Source organism: Plecotus auritus, assembly GCF_963455305.1.
Source record: "Plecotus auritus genome assembly, chromosome: 7".
Lineage (NCBI taxonomy): Eukaryota > Metazoa > Chordata > Mammalia > Chiroptera > Vespertilionidae > Plecotus > Plecotus auritus.
Genome location: NC_137774.1, coordinates 144,469,155 through 144,487,656, shown reverse-complemented (window position 1 = coordinate 144,487,656; position 18,502 = coordinate 144,469,155). Strand labels below are relative to the sequence as shown.

General features: G+C 39.5%; 1 protein-coding gene across 1 annotated transcript in view; it reads left to right on the top strand.

Moving 5' to 3' along the window:
- The window catches only part of IPO11 (importin 11), a 146,922-nt gene that overhangs the window by 1,931 nt on the left and 126,489 nt on the right, over positions 1 to 18,502 (top strand). Inside the window, exon 2 of the mRNA XM_080681497.1 lies at positions 17,577 to 17,720. Within this exon, the coding sequence (XP_080537623.1) occupies positions 17,583 to 17,720 (138 nt within the window). The 5' untranslated portion in view covers positions 17,577 to 17,582. The remainder of the gene's footprint in view (positions 1 to 17,576; positions 17,721 to 18,502) is intronic.

The window sequence follows — 18,502 nt, the reverse complement described above, 5'->3', positions numbered from 1 at the left end:
GCACAATCTTGCCCTAGCTAGTGTGGCTCAGTGCATAGAGCGTCGGCCTGTGAACTGAAGGGTCCCAGGTTCAATTCCAGTCAGGGGCACATGCCTGGGTTTTAGCTAGGTCCCTGGTAGGGGGCATGCTGGAGGCAGCTGATCAATGACTCTCATCATTGATGTTTCTCTCTCTCTCCCTCTCCCTTTCTCTCTGAAAGCAATAAAAATATATATATATATAAAGAAATGTACAATCTTAGCCTTAATCCCAGATCTACTAAATCAGAATCTGCATTTTAATAAGTGCTCCACATGATATGACACACTAGTTTGGTGAAGAAGACTGAGGTCATGCACAAACCTGCATTAAAATTATAGCATCATTTATTTTGATTTGAGGTGATCTTTTGCTGATAATTGAGTCTCATGTATCTGGTTGAAGAAACTAAGGCCTAGCAAGGGTAAGTGACTTGCATAAGGTCACACATATCTAGATTTAAAACCCAGGTTCTGACTCATTCCAATGCTTTTTGTTTGACAGATTATTAAAACTGAACCAAAGCATTCATGAATGACAGCTAGGTATTCACTCAACAACAAACATTTATTGAGTAATGGGCAGGCAGTCCCATAATCCTGTGTGTCTCTAATAACTACTTTGGTTTCCTTTGGTGGTTATTAACCCACCATCTCCTCTCTTCCTTACTCTTTCCTGGATAATGTTGCTTTCTATTTCACAGAGGAAATGAAAGACATTGGTGGGAACTTCATTGCTTTTTTCCTGTTTCATCCTCAAACGTATCTATCTCTACCTGTCCATCTTTAATTGTGCTCTTAGTTTTTTCTCCTCAGTGACAGTGTTTCCTCAGTGTATCAGTTTACTAGGATTGCCATAACAAAATACTTTGGATTGGGGGAATTAAACAACAGGAATTTGTTTTCTTACAGTTTGGGAGCCTGGAAGTCTAAGATAAAGGTTCCAATGGGATTGGTTTCCCCTGAGGCCTCTCTGCGTGATTCACAGATGACAACCCTCTTTCTGCCTCTTTTCATAGTCATACCTTTGTGCACTAGAACCTCTGGTATCTTTTATTTTAATAAGGATGATGGCCTAATTTTAACTTAATCACTTCTTCAAAAATCTTATCTCTAATATTGAATATACTGGGGTGAGGGCTCCAACATATCAATTTTGGGGGAACACAATCCATAACACTTGGTTAATCCCTTTTTTGCTGTGGATTGGCACTAACTTATCAGGATTTAAACACTCATCTTAAATTCTCACTCTAGATTCATCTTCATTTTCATCTGTAGTTATTTCCTTAAGTTTCTTGAAAGTTGTCTATATTCATTTTTTCCACCTCCTATTACTTTTTTCCTTCAATATATTGAAGTCTGGTAATCCACTTTAGTCACTGAATTTAATGGGGTGATGGTCACCATTGATCTCTTTGTTTTGAAATGTACTGGAATCTTTTAAATCATTTGACATTTTGACTAGCTGTCTTTTGAAAATGCTCTTAGGTTTCTGCAACACTGTGGTCTCCTTATTTTTCTCCTACGTCTTGACCATTCTTTTTTTTTTTTTTTTTTTAATATATTTTATTGATTTTTTACAGAGAGGAAGGGAGAAGGATAGAGAGAAACATCGATGGGAGAGAAACATCGATCAGCTGCCTCCTGCACACCTCCCACTGGGGATGTGCCCGCAACCAAGGTACATGCCCTTGACCGGAATCAAACCCGGGACCCTTCAGTCCGCAGGCCGACGCTCTATCCACTGAGCCAAACCGGTTAGGGCGACCATTCTTTCCTTGCTTTATTTTTCTGTCTTCTCTGACTATTGGGATATTTGTTTCACTACTGCCTCTCCCCACTTTCCTTGAATGGTCTCATCCCTAATGACTTCAACTGCTATCTATATATATTTAAAAAAATATATATATATTTTTATTGATTTCAGAGAGGAAGGGAAAGGAAGAGAGAGATAGAAACATCAACGATGAGAGTGAATCATTGGTTGGCTGCCTTCTGCAAGTTGGATCGAGCCCTAAACCCAGGCATGTGCCCTTGACCAGAATCGAACCTTGGGACCCTTCGGGGTCCGCATGCTGACGCTCTATCCACCAAGCCAAACCAGTTAGGGCTGCTATCTATATTTTGATGACTCCCAAATCTGTCTTTTTAGGACATACCGCTTTTCAACTCTGACATGTTGTTGTCTTAAGAAACTTAAACTCATGTCAAAAATTATATATCTCAAACTTTCTGAAGTTGCTTCTCTTCCTCCTCCTGTAATCTTTAATGTACCACTCAGTTGGAGATGCCTAGAATCTTAATTTTTCTGTCTTATTACCCTATATATGCTACCCTTCCCCTGCTTAACTATCTAATTATTATTATTATTATTATCTTTTATTAATTTTATTGACTTTTTACAGAGAGGAAGGGAGAGGGATAGAGAGTTAGAAACATCGATGAGAGAGAAACATTGATCAGCTGCCTCCTGCACACCTCCTACTGGGGATGTGCCCACAACCAAGGTATATGCCCTTGACCGGAATCGAACCTGGCACCTTTCAGTCCACAGGCTGATGCTCTATCCACCAAGCCAAACCAGTCAGGGCAACTAATTATTTATCAAATCTTGCTGTACCTCTTTTATCTACCTTTTCCCTGTGGTTGCTATCTTGATTCAGATTATCATTGTTATCTGTATAAACCCCCTAAATAATTTCTTTGCTTCCAAGGATGCATACTATCCCTCTCCACCCTTCCTTTTTCTGTAGGCAGATTGTGCTGTTCTGCAGTCCATCTATGCAGAGTTTCAGATTAAAATTCAAACTACCAATCCTAGGAAATAAGAACCTTAGTGATTTGGGCCTTGCTTCCTTTTGCTTTCACCTTCTGTTCTTTTCTGCCTCTTATTTTTCTGTCATGCTTAACTATTTACAATTCTAACTATTTACAATTATTCAGAAATGTTAGGATGCTTTTTAAAATTGAGTCATTTACATGTTTGTCTACTAGAATATATACCTGTCTGACAGACATCCATACTCCTCTGGGTAACTCCTACTCAGCACAAATGCTGCCTTGTTCCCTTCTGGGAAGCCTTCCCCAACCTCCATATGGTGAGTTAGGCCTTTTACATTCTTTTATAACAGCTTATTATAGTGCTTACTAGAGACCCTGGGGGTGGGCCAGGCCTTGCCACACGCCTGCTGCCCCAGCGGGGCTGGGGACTGGGCGCTGTCATCTTGTGGCTGTGGGTACTGCAATCTTTGAGGGTGTGGCAGTCAATTAGCATATTCCCTCCTTATTGGTTGTGGGCGCCACCATCTTTGAGGGCGGGACAGTCAATTAGCATATTCCCTTATTGGCTGTGGGTGCCACCATCTTTGAAGACGGGGCAGTCAATTAGCATATTCCCTCCTTATTGGCTGTGGGTGCCGCCATATTTGAGGGCGGGGCAGTCAATTAGCATATTCCCTCCTTATTGGCTGTGGGCGCTGCCATCTTTGCGATGGTGTGAGTGTCAATTAGCATATTCCCTCTTTATTAGATAGGATACTACATATTGTAATTGTCTTTTTTCCTCTCTAGATTTGACTGCAAAGACTCTCTTATTTGTCTTTCAGAGTAATGCCTGGCCTGTAGAAGCTCTTTTGTTGTTGAATACAAGTTTGTGACTTATAGACTCTGGAGGTTAGAGTGGGCTTGAAAAATCAGAGACATTTATTTATTTATTTATTTATTATTTATTTTTTTTAATTATTTTTTTAAATATATTTTTATTGATTTCAGAGAGGAAGGGAGAGGGAGAGAGAGATAGAAACATCAGTGATGAGAGAGAATCATTGATTGGCTGCCTCCTGCATGCCCTCCACTGGGGATCGAGCCTGCAACCTGGGCATATGCCCTGACCGGGAATCGAACCTGTGACCTCTTGGTTCCTGGGTCGACGCTCAACTGCTGAGCTACACCTGGCTGGGCATCAGAGACTTTTAAATGTGTGTGTGTGCCCTAGCCAGTTTGGCTCAGCGGATAGAGCTTTGGCCTGTGGACTGAAGGGTCCCGGGTTTGATTCTAGTCAAGGGCACATGCCCGGGTCGCGGCTCGATCCCCAGTAGGGGAGATGGGGGATATACAGGAGGCAACTGATAAGTGATTCTCTCTCATCACTGATGTTTCTTTCTCCCTCTCCCTTCCTCTCTGAAATCAATAAAAATGTAAGAAAAACATTGTGCATGTGTGTTTGTGCCCCCTATGACCAGGTTATATCCTGGGTTCATTTTTGTGCCTTTATACAACTAGAAGCAGAGATTGGGATTTAGTCATTGAACTTATTTATTTAACAAATATTTATTCATCACTTTAAAAAATAATTTTAAAACATGTTTTCATTGATTATTTTAGAGAGAGAAGGAAGGGAGAGGGATAGAGAGATAGAAACATCAATGAGAGAGGAACATCTGTAGGCTGCCTCCTGCACTCCCCCTCCTGGGGATCGAGCCCACAACCCAGACATGTGCCCTGACTGGGAATCAAACCAATGACCTCTTGGTTGGTAGGTTGACACTCAACCACTGAGCCATACTGGCTGGGCTATTCATTATTCATCACTTTCCTTTTTTTAAAAAATATTTTTATTGATTTCAGAGAGGAAAGGAGAAGGGAGAGAGCTAGAGAATCATCAATGATGAAATAGAATTATTGATTGGCTGCCTCCTGCATGCCCCCTTCTGGGGCTTGAGCCCGAAACTTAGGCATGTGCCCTTGATCTGAATTGAACCTGGGACCCTTCAGTCCACAGGCCAACGCTCTATTCACTGAGCCAAACTGGCTAGGGCTATTCATCACTTTTTATATGTGCCAGTTACTGTTCTACGTTCTAGTAATACACCTTTGAACAAATCAAAGTCCTTGGTCTTTGGAACTTCTAATCAGGAGAGCCTGGACAATAAACACTTACATATTTGAATGTCGAATAGTTAAACGTGTTATTTATAAACTTACAAAAGATACCTATACCAGAGAGAGTCTGGGTTGAAAGATGAGCTATTTTCGATTGGGCAGTCAGAGAAGATTAATTAGTTGATAACTTGAGCAGAGACTGATTGAAGTTAAAGAGCAAGACATGCAGATATCTGGAGGAAAGAAGTTTTCCAGTTAGTGTGGAACTGCTGGGTCATAGGATATAACTTGGTCATAGAGGACATAACACACACACACACACACACACACACACACACACACACACTTAATTTCATTAGCAATGGCAAATTGTTTTTCAAAGTGGTTGTACCAATTTATGCTTCTAGCAGCAAGACATAAGGGTTTCTACTTCTGTACATTCTTGCCAGCACTGAATATTTCAGGAATTTGTAATTTTTGTCCATCAGATTATAAAGTAATATTTTAAATTTTTAAAAATTTCTGATAACCAGTGAGGTAGTATTTCTTCTGATATTTATTAACCATTTAGCTTTTCCCATGTATGAATTGTCTATATCCTTTGTCCAATTTTCTTTTGTATTTCTTGTATTGTTGGTTCACAAGGTTTTCATGTATATTCTGTATAATAAATCTTTGCTTGCAGTCATAAAATTTTTTCTCCTAATCTTCACCTTGCTAACTTTGTGTATGGTGTTTTCATTGACTATTAATTTTGGTTTTCAATTTTTGATGTAGTATAATTTTTCAGGAAGATAAGCTATAATCTTGATGTCGTATTTTTGTTCTTACGTCTAAAGCTAAAATGAAACAACCCCAAAACAGTTAATTTCACTTGAGGTATCAATGAACAGTAGTACTATGTTAAAAAAAAAAAAAAAAATTTGTAGCCAGTAGAGAATGTTGGATTTGGATAGGAGACTTGAATTTTAGGTCCCAGAAATGTCTAATGAGCCTGTGACCTTAGAGAAGTTGCAGTTTATCTCCTTACCATTTGGGACATAGTTTCTTGGTCAGTAAAACAAAATGCTTAAATTAGATATACTTACTGTTTAGAGAACAGTCATGGCTAGCTCCATGGTGATAGAAAAATTATTTTAATGATTCAAAACATTTTAATGTAGAATAGTATCTAATTGTGGGGACATTACTGGGCATGTAGCCTATACATGTTTTAATAAATTAATTTTTGTGAGTGCAGTGATTCCTGAGGCTAAACTCTCAAAACAATGAGATTCTTCTAAGACAGAACGAGGCCAGTAATTGGAAACTACCAGTCAAAGATGTGTATATTTGGACAGGATCTAGTTGATGTCAGTATGTTTTCTGCCTCCTATTCTTTTTTTTTTAACACACACACACACACACACACACACACACATATATATATTGGTGTTTATTTATTTACTTATTTTTAAATTTTTTTTTTTTTATTGTCTAAAGTTTTCCATATGTCTCCTTTTCCCCCAGTTGACCCCCCATGCCCCCAGCCATTCCCACCCTGGGCAAGCCCCCACCGCCCCAGTGTCTGTGTCCATTGGTTATGCTAATATGCATGCATACATATTGGTTGCTCTCTAACCCCCCACCCCCTTTTAACATATATTTTTATTGATTTCAGAGAGGGAGAGAGGGAGAGAGAGAGAAAGAGAGAGAGAGAGAAACATCAATGATGAGAGATAATCACTGATCGGCTGCCTCCTGCACACACCCCACTGGGGATCGAGCCCGCAACCTGAGCAAGTGCCCTTGACTGGAATCAAATCCAGGACCCTTCAGTCCACAGGCCGACGCTCTATCCACTGAGCCAAACCAGCTAGGGCCTCCTATTCTTTTTTACAAATATATTTTTATTGATTTCAGAGAGGAAGGGAGGGAGAAAGAAATGGAAACATCAATGATGAGAGAGAATCATTGATTGGCTGCCTCCTGTACACCCCCCACTGGGGATAGAGCCTGCAACCAGGGCATGTGCCCTGGCCAGGAATTGACCTCCTGGTTCATAGGTCGATTTTCAAGCACTGAGTCACACCAGCCGGGACCTCCTAATCTTCTTTTTGTAGAGTTGGGCTGTAGATCACAAGTTGACTTGCAGGAATTTAACTATCGTTGAAAAAAAAAATTGACATCTTTCTCTAAATATTACATTGCTTATGCATTTTACTAAAAGGCTTCTCATCAAGTTTTTATTTGTCCAATACCTGTTCTTTTCTGGAGGAAAATTGGAGCTCTTTTAAGTTATTAATGTCCCATTTTCTCAGTGGCTTGAATTTGGCCATATTTATCCTTCTCTTAAAGTGGAATACTGCACTTCTTTTCTCATCAGGTGATTTGATCCCTTTCCTCATATTACTCTGCCTGTTCTTGTTCCATTTTCTCAGTCTCCTTTATGCTAAAACATTGCCTATGTTATTACATTTTCTTAAATTCTCTTATTAGTTTGTGTAAAGCTCAAAACACATTCAGGTCTTCAGCTCACTTTGTCTTTTTATAGAAAGTACTTTTAATGATTCAGTATTTACAGAAGTAGAGACAGTGCTGTAAGGAAGTTTTTTGCTTGTCATGTTTTGCCTTATGGTGAGGTTTTCATTTTCATATTTTGTATTTTTTGTATTAATTTATTCTTTAGGTTCCCATTTGTTTCTTTTCCAAAGGAGCTCTTTCACAGAATTTATTGACCTAACTTCTTGAACCCTGAAAACCCTCACTGTATTTCTAGATGGTTGTCCGGGCCAAGTGGTCACTGCGAATTCCATTGTCCTCCTCTTTCCCTGTCCTTGAAGGGAAAAGGATGCTTGGAATATACTCTTTGGGATGTAGCACTTACTTCTTACCATCAGGTGGCACTGCAGATTACTCACTTTATTTTTACATTCTTAGGAATGGTAGGTAGATCTAGTAATCTGTTATCTGGTAAAGAAACAAGTTGATGTGGAACTGTCATGGAGAAGACTTAGAAATGAAGTTAAGCCGAAACCGGTTTGGCTCAGTGGATAGAGCGTCGGCCTGCGGACTGAAGGGTCCCGGGTTCGATTCCGGTCAAGGGCATGTACCTTGGTTGCGGGCACATCCCCAGTGGGAGGTGTGCAGGAGGCAGCTGATTGATGTTTCTCTCTCATCGATGTTTCTAGCTCTCTATCCCTCTCCCTTCCTCTCTGTAAAATATCAATAAAATATATTAAAAAAAAAAGTAAATGAAGTTAAACTAGGCTATACACTTGAAACTAATACAAAATAATATTGATAAGATAAGAACAAATAAAAATGTATCACTAAAACAAGAAAAGATGAAATTTAAGACACTAAATTCTAACAAATACAAACTTATTTTTCTTTAATGAAAGTGTATTGTATATAATATGTGAAGCTTAAAGGAAAGTAATAAATTAGAACATTTTGTTTGGTTTTATTTTTCTCACACTTAAATATATATATATTTTTTTTTAGCCCTGACTGGTTTGGCTCAGTGGCTAAAGCGTCGGCCTGCAGACTGAGAGGTCCCAGGTTTGATTTCGGTCAAGGGCATGTACCTTGGTTGCGGGCACATCCCCAGTAGGAGGTGTGCAGGAGGCAGCTGGTTGATGTTTCTCTCTCATCGATGTTTCTAACTATCCCTCTCCCTTCCTCTCTGTAAAAAATCAATAAAATATATTAAAAAAAATTTAAAAAATATTTTTTTTACTACTTTATTTACTTTTTTATTAAGGTATTATATGTGTACATATCTTACCATTGCCCCCCCCACCCCACTCCCATACATGCCCTCACCCCCCAATGTTTTGCATCCATTGCTTACTCTTTTTTTTTTTTTTTAACAAAACAACAATAGTATTTTATTTAAAAATAATTTTTGTTTTAAATCATAGTAGAGCAGTGGTTCTCAAAGTGTGGTCCATGGAACCCTGAGAGTCCTCAAGACCTTTTCATGGGGATCCACCAGGTCAACATTATTTTCATAACAATACTAAGACAGTTCTGCCTTTCTCACTGTGCTGACATATGCACTTTTATTTTTTTTTATTTTATTTTTTTATTAAGGTATTATATGTGTACATATCTAACCATTGCCCCTCCCCACCCCACTCCCATACATGCCCTCACCCCCCAATGTTTTGCATCCGTTGGTTATTCTTATATGCATGCATGTAAGTCCTTCGGTTGATCTCTTATTCTCCCCACTCCCTAACCTTCCCGCTGTTTGATGTTTTACTGCCTATGTATCTATCTTTTTGTTCATCAGTTTATAATGTTTTTTATTATCCACAAATGAGTGAGATCATGTGGTATTTTTCTTTCATTGACTGGCTTATTTCACTTAGCATAATGTTCTCCAATTCCATCCAGGTTTCTACAAATGGTAAGAATTCCTTCTTTTTTTATGGCAGCATAGTATTCTATTGTGTAGATGTACTATAGTTTTCTGATCTAGTCATCTCCTGACGGGCACCTAGACTGTTTCCAAATTTTAGCTATTGTAAATTGTGCTTCTATGAACATAGGGGTGCATATATCCTTTATGATTGGTGTTTCTTTTTTTAAAAATATATTTTATTGACTTTTTACAGAGAGGAAGGGAAAGGGATAGAGAGTTAGAAACATCGATGAGAGAGAAACATCGATCAGCTGCCTCCTGCACACCTCCTACTGGGATGTGCCCGCAACCAAGGCACATGCCCTTGAACGGAATCGAACCTGGGACCTTTCGGTCCGCAGGCCGACGCTCTATCCACTGAGCCAGACCTGTTAGGGCTATGATTGGTGTTTCTAGTTTCTTAGGATATATTCCTAGGAGTGGGATTACTGGGTCAAATGGGAGTTCCATTTTCAGTTTTTTGAGGAAACTCCATACTGTTCTCCACAGTGGCTGCACCAGTCTGCATTCCCACCAGCAGTGCACGAGGGTTTCTTTTTCTCTGCATCCTCGCCAACACTTGTCATTTGTTTATTTGTTGATGATAGCCATTCTGACAGGTCACACTTAAATATTTTAAACTACTGTTTTTATAAACACTAAATAGTAGAATATTAAGTGCTTCTTAGAGATGACTGAGTTAAAACTGCTATTTGATTACAAGATTGAGTTCCCTGAGTGAGGAAATTGTTTTTTTGTAAACATTGTTATCACAAATCTAGATAATTTGGCAGAACTGTTGCTTATCAATTCTTGTTACTGAAGACCAAGTTTGTAAGCCTTTTCTCCTGAACTTTTATGATGAGAGTGTAGTTAGTGACTACATTATCTACTTAAATGTGCTATATTTAGTAGATTGCTGTGATTTATTTGTATGTGCTTGACAAAAGAAATACGTAATGATTTGTAGCTATTGAGAATTTGGTATATTGTAGAGGAGTAGGGAAGAGAAATGAAGCAAATTTTCCCATGAAAATTTAGAATAAGTTTAAAGTGAAAATTCTTGGTCTTTTAAAAAATGTTTTTGTATTTTTTTCTAAAAAAACCTTTTTTTTTCATCATAAAGGTAAAGTATGTAGATTATAAAAATTTTCTTGTCCTGGCCAGGTAAAATGCAGAGTGACTGCTGATGGGAATGTGGTTTCTTTTGGGGATAATGAAAATATTCTTAAATTGATTGTAGGGATGGTTGCACAACTCTGTGGATATACAAGAACCACTGAATTCTGTACTTCCAGTAAGTGAATTGTATGATCTTTACTTTATATCTTAATAAAGCTGTTATTTTTTTTACATCCTTTGACTATGTAAATGCCAAAGTCATCAAGAGACAAGGAAAAATGAGGAAACAGAAAAGCATTTGGCTGGAGTATCATCAACAATCAACAATAATTGATGTTAATTCAAAGCAAGGAAGAGTATTTGTTCAAGAAATTAAATCAAAATTAAAGACATAGACTTTGGACATCAGCCAGGGTTCCAAAGATGCCAGTATCATTCAAATCCATAATATACAGTTTGAATTCATTACAGTTTCTCAACAGAGATAGTTTGGCGGTTGGACAAGAAAATTCTTCTGGTCCCAGCCGGTTTGGCTCGGTGAACAGAGCATCGGCCTGCTGACTTGAAGGGACCCAGGTTCAATTCTGGTCAAGGGCACGTGCCTGTATTGTGGGCTCAATCCCCAGTAGGGGGTGTGCAGGAGGCAGCCAATCAGTGATTCCCTCTCATCATTGATGTTTCTATCTCTCCCTCTCCCTTCCTCTCTGAAATCAATAAAAAATATATTTTAAAAAATTAGAAAAGAAAATTCTCTGTGTATACATTATAGGTTGTTTAGCATCCCTGTATATTTTTTTAAATACTTTTTTTTTTAATATTTCTTTATTGATTTCAGAGAGGAAGGGAGAGGGATAAGGGATAGAGAGATAGAAACATCAATGATGAGAGAGAATCATCGATCGGCTGCCTCCCGCACGCTCCCCACTGGGGATCGAGCCCACAACCCGGGCATGTGCCCTTGGCTGGAATCGAACCTGGGACCCCTCAGTCCGCAGGCCGACGCTCTTTCCACTGAGCCAAACCAGCCACGGCAGCATCCCTGTATATTATATGTAACTAACACTTCCTAAGGATTGTTTTGACTAAAGGTACTGCCATATATCTTCAATTTTTATTGTAATCTTACACCTTTTTCTAAGTCAGTTTACTTACTGCTTTAACACTTAATAGTGGGGTGGGGTTATTGTTTGTGTGGAATCTCCTCTAAAACTAAGGTCAAAGTCAGATAATGTAGTAGTCTAAAGAAAATCATCATGGCTGAAATTAAAATCACTGCAGGTCTAAGACGTCTGTTTGCTGGTGGCAGGCAGAGGTGCTGAGTTTCCTTGTCTGTGTTTCTTTTAATGAAAATAGTAAGTTCTCAACTACAGGCACATGTGTATATCTTTAGATTTTAGAATTGGGAAAGTATCTTACAGAAACAAGCCTAGGAAGTCCAGTAACAGGCATGAGTATTTATAGGCTCTTTCACATATTGCTAGTTTGTTTAGACTTCTATAGAATTAAAAAATAGAATAAACCTACTAATGAATAAATTGAACTGACTGAATTGTGAAGTACTGTAGAGCAGTGGTCGGCAAACTCATTAGTCAACAGAGCCAAATATCAACAGTACAACGATTGAAATTTCTTTTGAGAGCCAAATTTTTTAAACTTAAACTTCTTCTAACGCCACTTCTTCAAAATAGACTCGCCGAGGCCGTGGTATTTTGTAGAAGAGCCACACTCAAGGGGCCAAAGAGCCGCATGCAGCTCGCGAGCCGCAGTTTGCCTACCATGGCTGTAGAGAGAAGGGCAAAATGCCTTCCCTTTTAATTTTCACCTCCTTTTCTGTTGTGCTTAGAGAAGAGTTTAGATTTTGAGTAATTCTCTTCTGTAGCCAATAAAATAGAGGCAGTGTTTCTTCTCTCATGATTTTGAAACCGTACAAATGAATGAAAAATCAAGGCAACTTCATTGTTTAAATTATCAATTAAAAAACTTAGGCAAATTTAATCTTGCTGTTTGCTTGGTTGTCCTAAGGGTGTTGGTAATTGATAGGAAGGCTGAAAGGAAAAGGATACATTCCTTTAACTTATGTAGAGATTTTTCTTACTACACATAGACCTCTACACAGAGGAGACATAACAGTGCTTCCACTGGGAGAGACTAGCTTCCCTGGCCTTCAGGTGAACCTGATGATGATCTCTGAAGATCCTGGCAAGTCCTTTGGGAAATACATTTGGCCATTCCCACAAGTTATGTCTGTCTGACTTCTCTCTTCTACTCTGCCTCCCTGTTTTCGCCCTTCTTTCCCTCCTCCTGTTATTTTCTTCCTCTACCACCTTTCTTTATCACTCTCAGTTCTCTTTTGGAGACTGGTTATGTCTGCTTCAGTACTAGGTGCAAATAACAGTAGAAACCCTATTATATTTCTGCATGCTAATTCTAACCGTCACTAGTAGTCATCTATCTTTTAAGCCAGATGAAGTTTATTTCCGCACTGTTACATTTGAATGACTCCATACATTGCTCCCCCTGTTCTTTGTTGCCATCACTGTCCTTTCAAGAGAATTCCATAGTTGAGTACTGTATGGATATTGAATGTGATCCTTTTAGGTTTCTGATGGATTCAGAGATCTTTTTGACAGTTTCTTTAGGAATCTGTTGTGGGAGAACATGGTAGGTTTGTGGGTGTTTGGGAGTCGATGGTGTGGTGAGACCATTTCGTGTGATAGTAGTAAGAGCTGGGATCCCAGAGAGCTGGTTATGGGGCCTCACTCTGCCATGTACTACTTTGTTACACCACCTGGGAAGCTCTCCTATAGCTAGCTGTACGTTCTTCCTCGATAAGACAGTGATATTAGTCCACATGCCAGATTTGCTCTTACAGGTTTGTTTGGGATCTTTAAAACATTTACTAAGATTTATTTATGTGGTGTTTTTAATAATCCATTATAGGTCTGTCATTCCTGAATTAACTTCTTTTTGATGATGCATTTAATCTGCAGTTTAGGAACTGATTGCTGCTTAGAGCTTTTCTTGTAAGTTAATTAGTGCTTACAAATGTTTCCAGTAGAAGTTATGAAAGATGGTTTGTTTCTCAGACCTAACAGCCCTATTAACTGAACCACTCATAGTAGTGCTTCTGTGGGGGGAAATGTGCTCTGGGTTCCAACTGTTATTTTTGGAACTTATTTTTCACAGTTTGTTTTAATGATAATAATATTTCTCTCTGCTTCCTACCTCAATCCTCCAGGATGAAACAAATCAGTTAATTAGCTGTCATGTAGTTCAGTGTGAAGTACTTGATTGTTCAAAATGGTCACTTTTCTTTTTTTTAAATTTAATTTAATTTTTTAATTCTTTATTGTTTAAAGCAGCGTTCGCCAATCTTTTGGACCTCACCAATCACCAGTGGTCCACAGACCACCGGTTGGTGACCGCTGGTTTAAAGTACCACATATGTTTTTCCCCCATTGACCTCTCCCGGGCCATCCCCATCCCCCAGCACATGCCCTCACCCCCCTAATGTCTGTGTCCGTTGGTTATGCTTATATCCATGCATACAAATCCTCTGGTTGATCTCTTAACCCTGCCCCACCTTCCCTTGCCTTCCCTCTGAAGTTTGATGGTCTGTTTGATGCTTCTCTGTCTCTAGATCTATTTTTGTTCATCAGTTTATGTTGTTTATTATATTCCACAAATGAGTGAGATCAAGTGATATTTATCTTTCTCCAACTCACCTTATTTCGCTTAGCATAATGCTGTCCATGTCCATCCATGCTGTTGTGAATGGTAAGAGTTCCTTCTTTTTTACCACAGCGTAGTGTTCCGTTGTATAGTTGTACCACAGTTTTTTAATCCACTCATCTGCTGATGGGCACTTAAGCTGTTTCCAAATCTTAGCTACAGTAAATTGTGCTGCAATGAACATAGGGGTGCATATATCCTTTCTGATTGGTGTTTCTGATTTTTTGGGATATATTCCTAGAAGTGGAATTACTTGGTCAAATGGGAGTTCCATTTTTATTTTCATTTTTAATTTTTTGAGGAAACTCCATACTGTTTTCCACAGTGGCTGTACCAGTCTGCATTCCCACCAGCAGTGCACGAGGGTTCCTTTTTCTCCGCATCCTTACCAGCACTTGTCATTTGTTGATGTTCACTTTTCTTTATTCAGTAGATATTTATAAAGCATATATCGTGTGTCTTATTGGGCTCCTGGGACTACAGAGATGCTTTAAATCAGTGGTCGCCAACCATTCGGCCCTCACGGACCATCTGTGGACCACCGGTTGGCGACCGCTGCTTTAGACATCAGTCCTGTTGTTCAAGGGAGTCAGTATTAGGTACTAATAAAGACTGGTGTGGCTTTGGTATTAAAGTCCAGCACTGCCACTTAATAGATTGTGACCTTGGCGGGGGGATGGACAGTGGGTGGGTGGGTGGAGCTGGAAGAGAGCGTAGGGGGATAAATGGAGGAATATAATAAAGAGAAAATAAAATTGTGACCTTGGCAAAGTAAAGTCTCTGATCTTTTATTCCCTTATCTGCCACACATAATTAGTATGAGGAATATATAAATGAATAAAACCTTAATATACTATTTGGCATATAATTTATTCTCACATATTGGCTATTATTTTATTTATTTTTTAAAATAAATCTTTATTGTTCAGATTATTACAGTTGTTCCTCTTTTTTCCCCCCATAGCTCCCCTCCACCTGGTTCCCACCCCACCTTCTGCCCTTATTCCCCCACTGTCCTCATCCATAGATGTACGATTTTTGTCCAGTCTCTTCCCCACACCCCTTTCCCCCCGAGAATTGTCAGTCCACTCCCTTTCTATGCCTCTGATTCTATTCTATTCACCAGTTTATTCTGTTCATCAGATTTTTTTTCAATTGATTTTTAGATTCACTTGTTGATAGATATGCATTTGTTGTTCATAATTTTTATCTTTACCTTTTTCTTCTTCTTCCTCTTCTTAAAGAATACTTTTCAGCATTTCATATAATACTGGTTTGGCATTGATGAACTCCTTTAGCTTTTTCTTATCTGTGAAGCTCTTTATCTGCCCTTCAATTCTGAATGATAGCTTTGCTGGGTAGAGTAATCTTGGTTGTAGGTTCTTGCTATTCATCACTTTGAATATTTCTTGCCACTCCCATCTGGCCTGCATAGTTTTTGTTGAGAAATCAGCTGACAATCTTATGGGTGCTCCCTTATAGGTAACTAACTGTTTTTCTCTTGCTGCTTTTAATATTCTTTTAAATATTTTTAATATTCTTTTAAATATCTCTCTTTGTCTTTTGCTCTTGGCATTTTAATTATGATGTGTCTTGGTGTGGTCCTCTTTGGATTCCTTTTGTTTGGGGTTCTCCACTTCCTGGACTTCTATTTCTTTCACCAGGTGGGGGAAGTTTTCTGTCATTATTTCTTCAAATAGGTTTTCAGTATCTTGCTCTCTCTCTTCTTCTGGCACCCCCATAATTCTGATGTTGGTACGCTTGAAGTTGTCCCAGAGGCTCCTTACACATCTTCATATTTTTTGGATTATTTTTTCTTTTCCGGTTGGGTGTTTTTTGCTTCTTCGTGTTTCAAATCTTTGACTTCATTCTTGGGATCCTCTAGTCTGCTGTTAGATCTCTGTATATTATTCTTTATTTCAGCCAGTGTATGCTTAATTTCTAGTTGGTCCTTTTTCATATCCTCGAGGGTCTCATTAAATTTATTGGCGGTTTCTAGAAAATTCTTGAAAAACCTTATAACCGTGGTTTTGAACTCTATATCCAATCGTTTGCTTTCCTCCGTTTCTGTCATTTGTGACCTTTTTCTTTGTCTCCGCATTTTGGCTGCTTCCCTGAGTTGATAGAGTGGCTTTGTGTGCTAGGTGTCCTATAGGTCCCAGTGGCTCAGCCTCCCCAGTTACCTGAGGTGGATTGGTGCACCCCTTTGTGGGCTGTGTGCACAGTCTTGTTGTAGTTAAGCCTTGATTGTTGTTGGTATCACTGGGAGGAATTGACCTCCAGGCCAGTTGGCTATGAGGATCAGCTGTGTCTGTAATGGGAGAACATCTGTGCTGGAGACACCCTTATGAGACAAGACTTGCTTCAGTAGGGCTTTGGTGCTCACTGAGTCTGCCCCTTGAGTGTGTCCCTTATGGATCTGAGGAGTTGTAATATGGATGGTCCCACTCTGACCACTGGAAGATCCAAGGAGGTGCAAATTTAGCCTCTGCCTGAGGCCACCCAGCAGGAGCTATGGAGAGATCTGCAGATTCCTCTTCTTTGTTTGGGGTTTGGAGGTGCCCAGATGAGGCCCAGCTGTGAAGCAGTGTAAGCTGCTGTGGGGCCTTGGGCCTTCTTTTGGCGGCTCTGGGGCTCTCTGACCCAGCTGCAGTTTGTTAGGTAATTTTAGGTTGCAAAAGGCCAGGCCATTCATATGCAAAAGCCTCTGCGCACAGCTTGGGTGGGGCGGGGTCTCAGGGCGGAGCAAACAGCAATGGCTGACCATCAGCCCTGCCCTAAGAGGCCCCCGGGTCTCAGTGTCCCGAGGTAATCGCTGCAAGCACCTCTGGGAGAAAGCCGCCCTCGAGTTCTGCCCGCTGCCAGACAGTCCAGTTTCTCCCTGTATGAGTCTGGGTCCCCAGAGTCTCGCCTGGAACTGGAGTTTAGAGCAGTCAGGAGCTTGTGTCTCCCTGCGGATTGACTCAGTGCCAGCCCTCTTGCCTCCATACCTCTGCACTTTACTTCAGCACCTCCTCTGAGTCTCAGTGTGCTTTTCTCTTTCCTTCTAGTTATAGTATTTCCACTCAGCCAGCCTTCCTGTGGTTCTGGATGATGTCCGTTTTGTCTTTTAGTTGTAGTTTTGAAGTGGTTGTGGGAGGCAGCAATTTCAGGTGTTTACCTATGCCACCGTCTTGGTTTCTCTCCAGATATTGGCTATTATTTTAAAACTTGAACTTTATTTTTATTTTAGCTGGCTTGAATTGAATTATGGGAATTTTAAGTAAGTATATGGGTGGTACATAGAAAAGATAGAAATCCAGTAGAAACATGAAGGAGTAGGTGAATGATTGAAGTATAGGAGTAATTCAGAACATTGAAGCTCTTTCTCTGTTTCTGTTAATTTTTTGTGTATAATGTACATTCAAGTATGTTAACTTATCATTGCCAGGTTTCCATGGATCTCAATAGTGCCAGCACTGTTGTTCTTCAGGTCTTAACACAGGCCACTAGTCAAGATACTGCTGTCTTAAAACCAGCTGAGGAGCAGTTGAAACAGTGGGAAACACAGCCAGGTTTCTATTCAGTGTTGCTGGTAAGTTGTTCAGAAACCATTATATTAACTGTTTTAAAAACCCACTTGTATTGGTGGATTAGTTAGTGAAACTGATCCAAATTGTTGGCTACCATTACAGTGCCATTTACTAATTCATGGCATGGCTCTTTGGAAGTGTTTCAGAAATGTTTGTTGATGAGTGAATAAATAGGATATTGGTAGGGTCTGCTTAGAAGGTTACACTACTGATGTGGTATGGGAGGATTTGGGTACTTCATTTACCTACCTTGCCATCTTGACTGGAAGTTCTGTGATGTTTTAAATTACAGTATAAATAGTATTTTTACTGTTCTTTTTATTTTCATATACATTTATAATTATCATTACACATTTTTTATAATAATTTTAATTTTTTGAAAAAAAATTTTCTCCTTTATTGTTAAAATGATGTTGCATGGTTTAGCTTGCACAGTCATTATTAAGGTCTCCCACTGCTTTGAAAAGTGAGGATTATCTGTATTAACACAGTAAGCAGATTTTTTGAGTGTTGGTTACTTTTGAGTTGAAATTACTCAAATCACATCTGCCTTTATTTAACTTAAAAATGTTCTGCTATCGCCGAAACCGGTTTGGCTCAGTGGATAGAGCGTCGGCCTGCGGACTGAGGGGTCCCGGGTTCGATTCCGGTCAAGGGCATGTAACTTGGTTGCAGGCACATCCCCAGTGGGAGGTGTGCAGGAGGCAGCTGATCGATGTTTCTCTCTCATCGATGTTTCTAGCTCTCTATCCCTCTCCCTTCCTCTCTGTAAAATATCAATAAA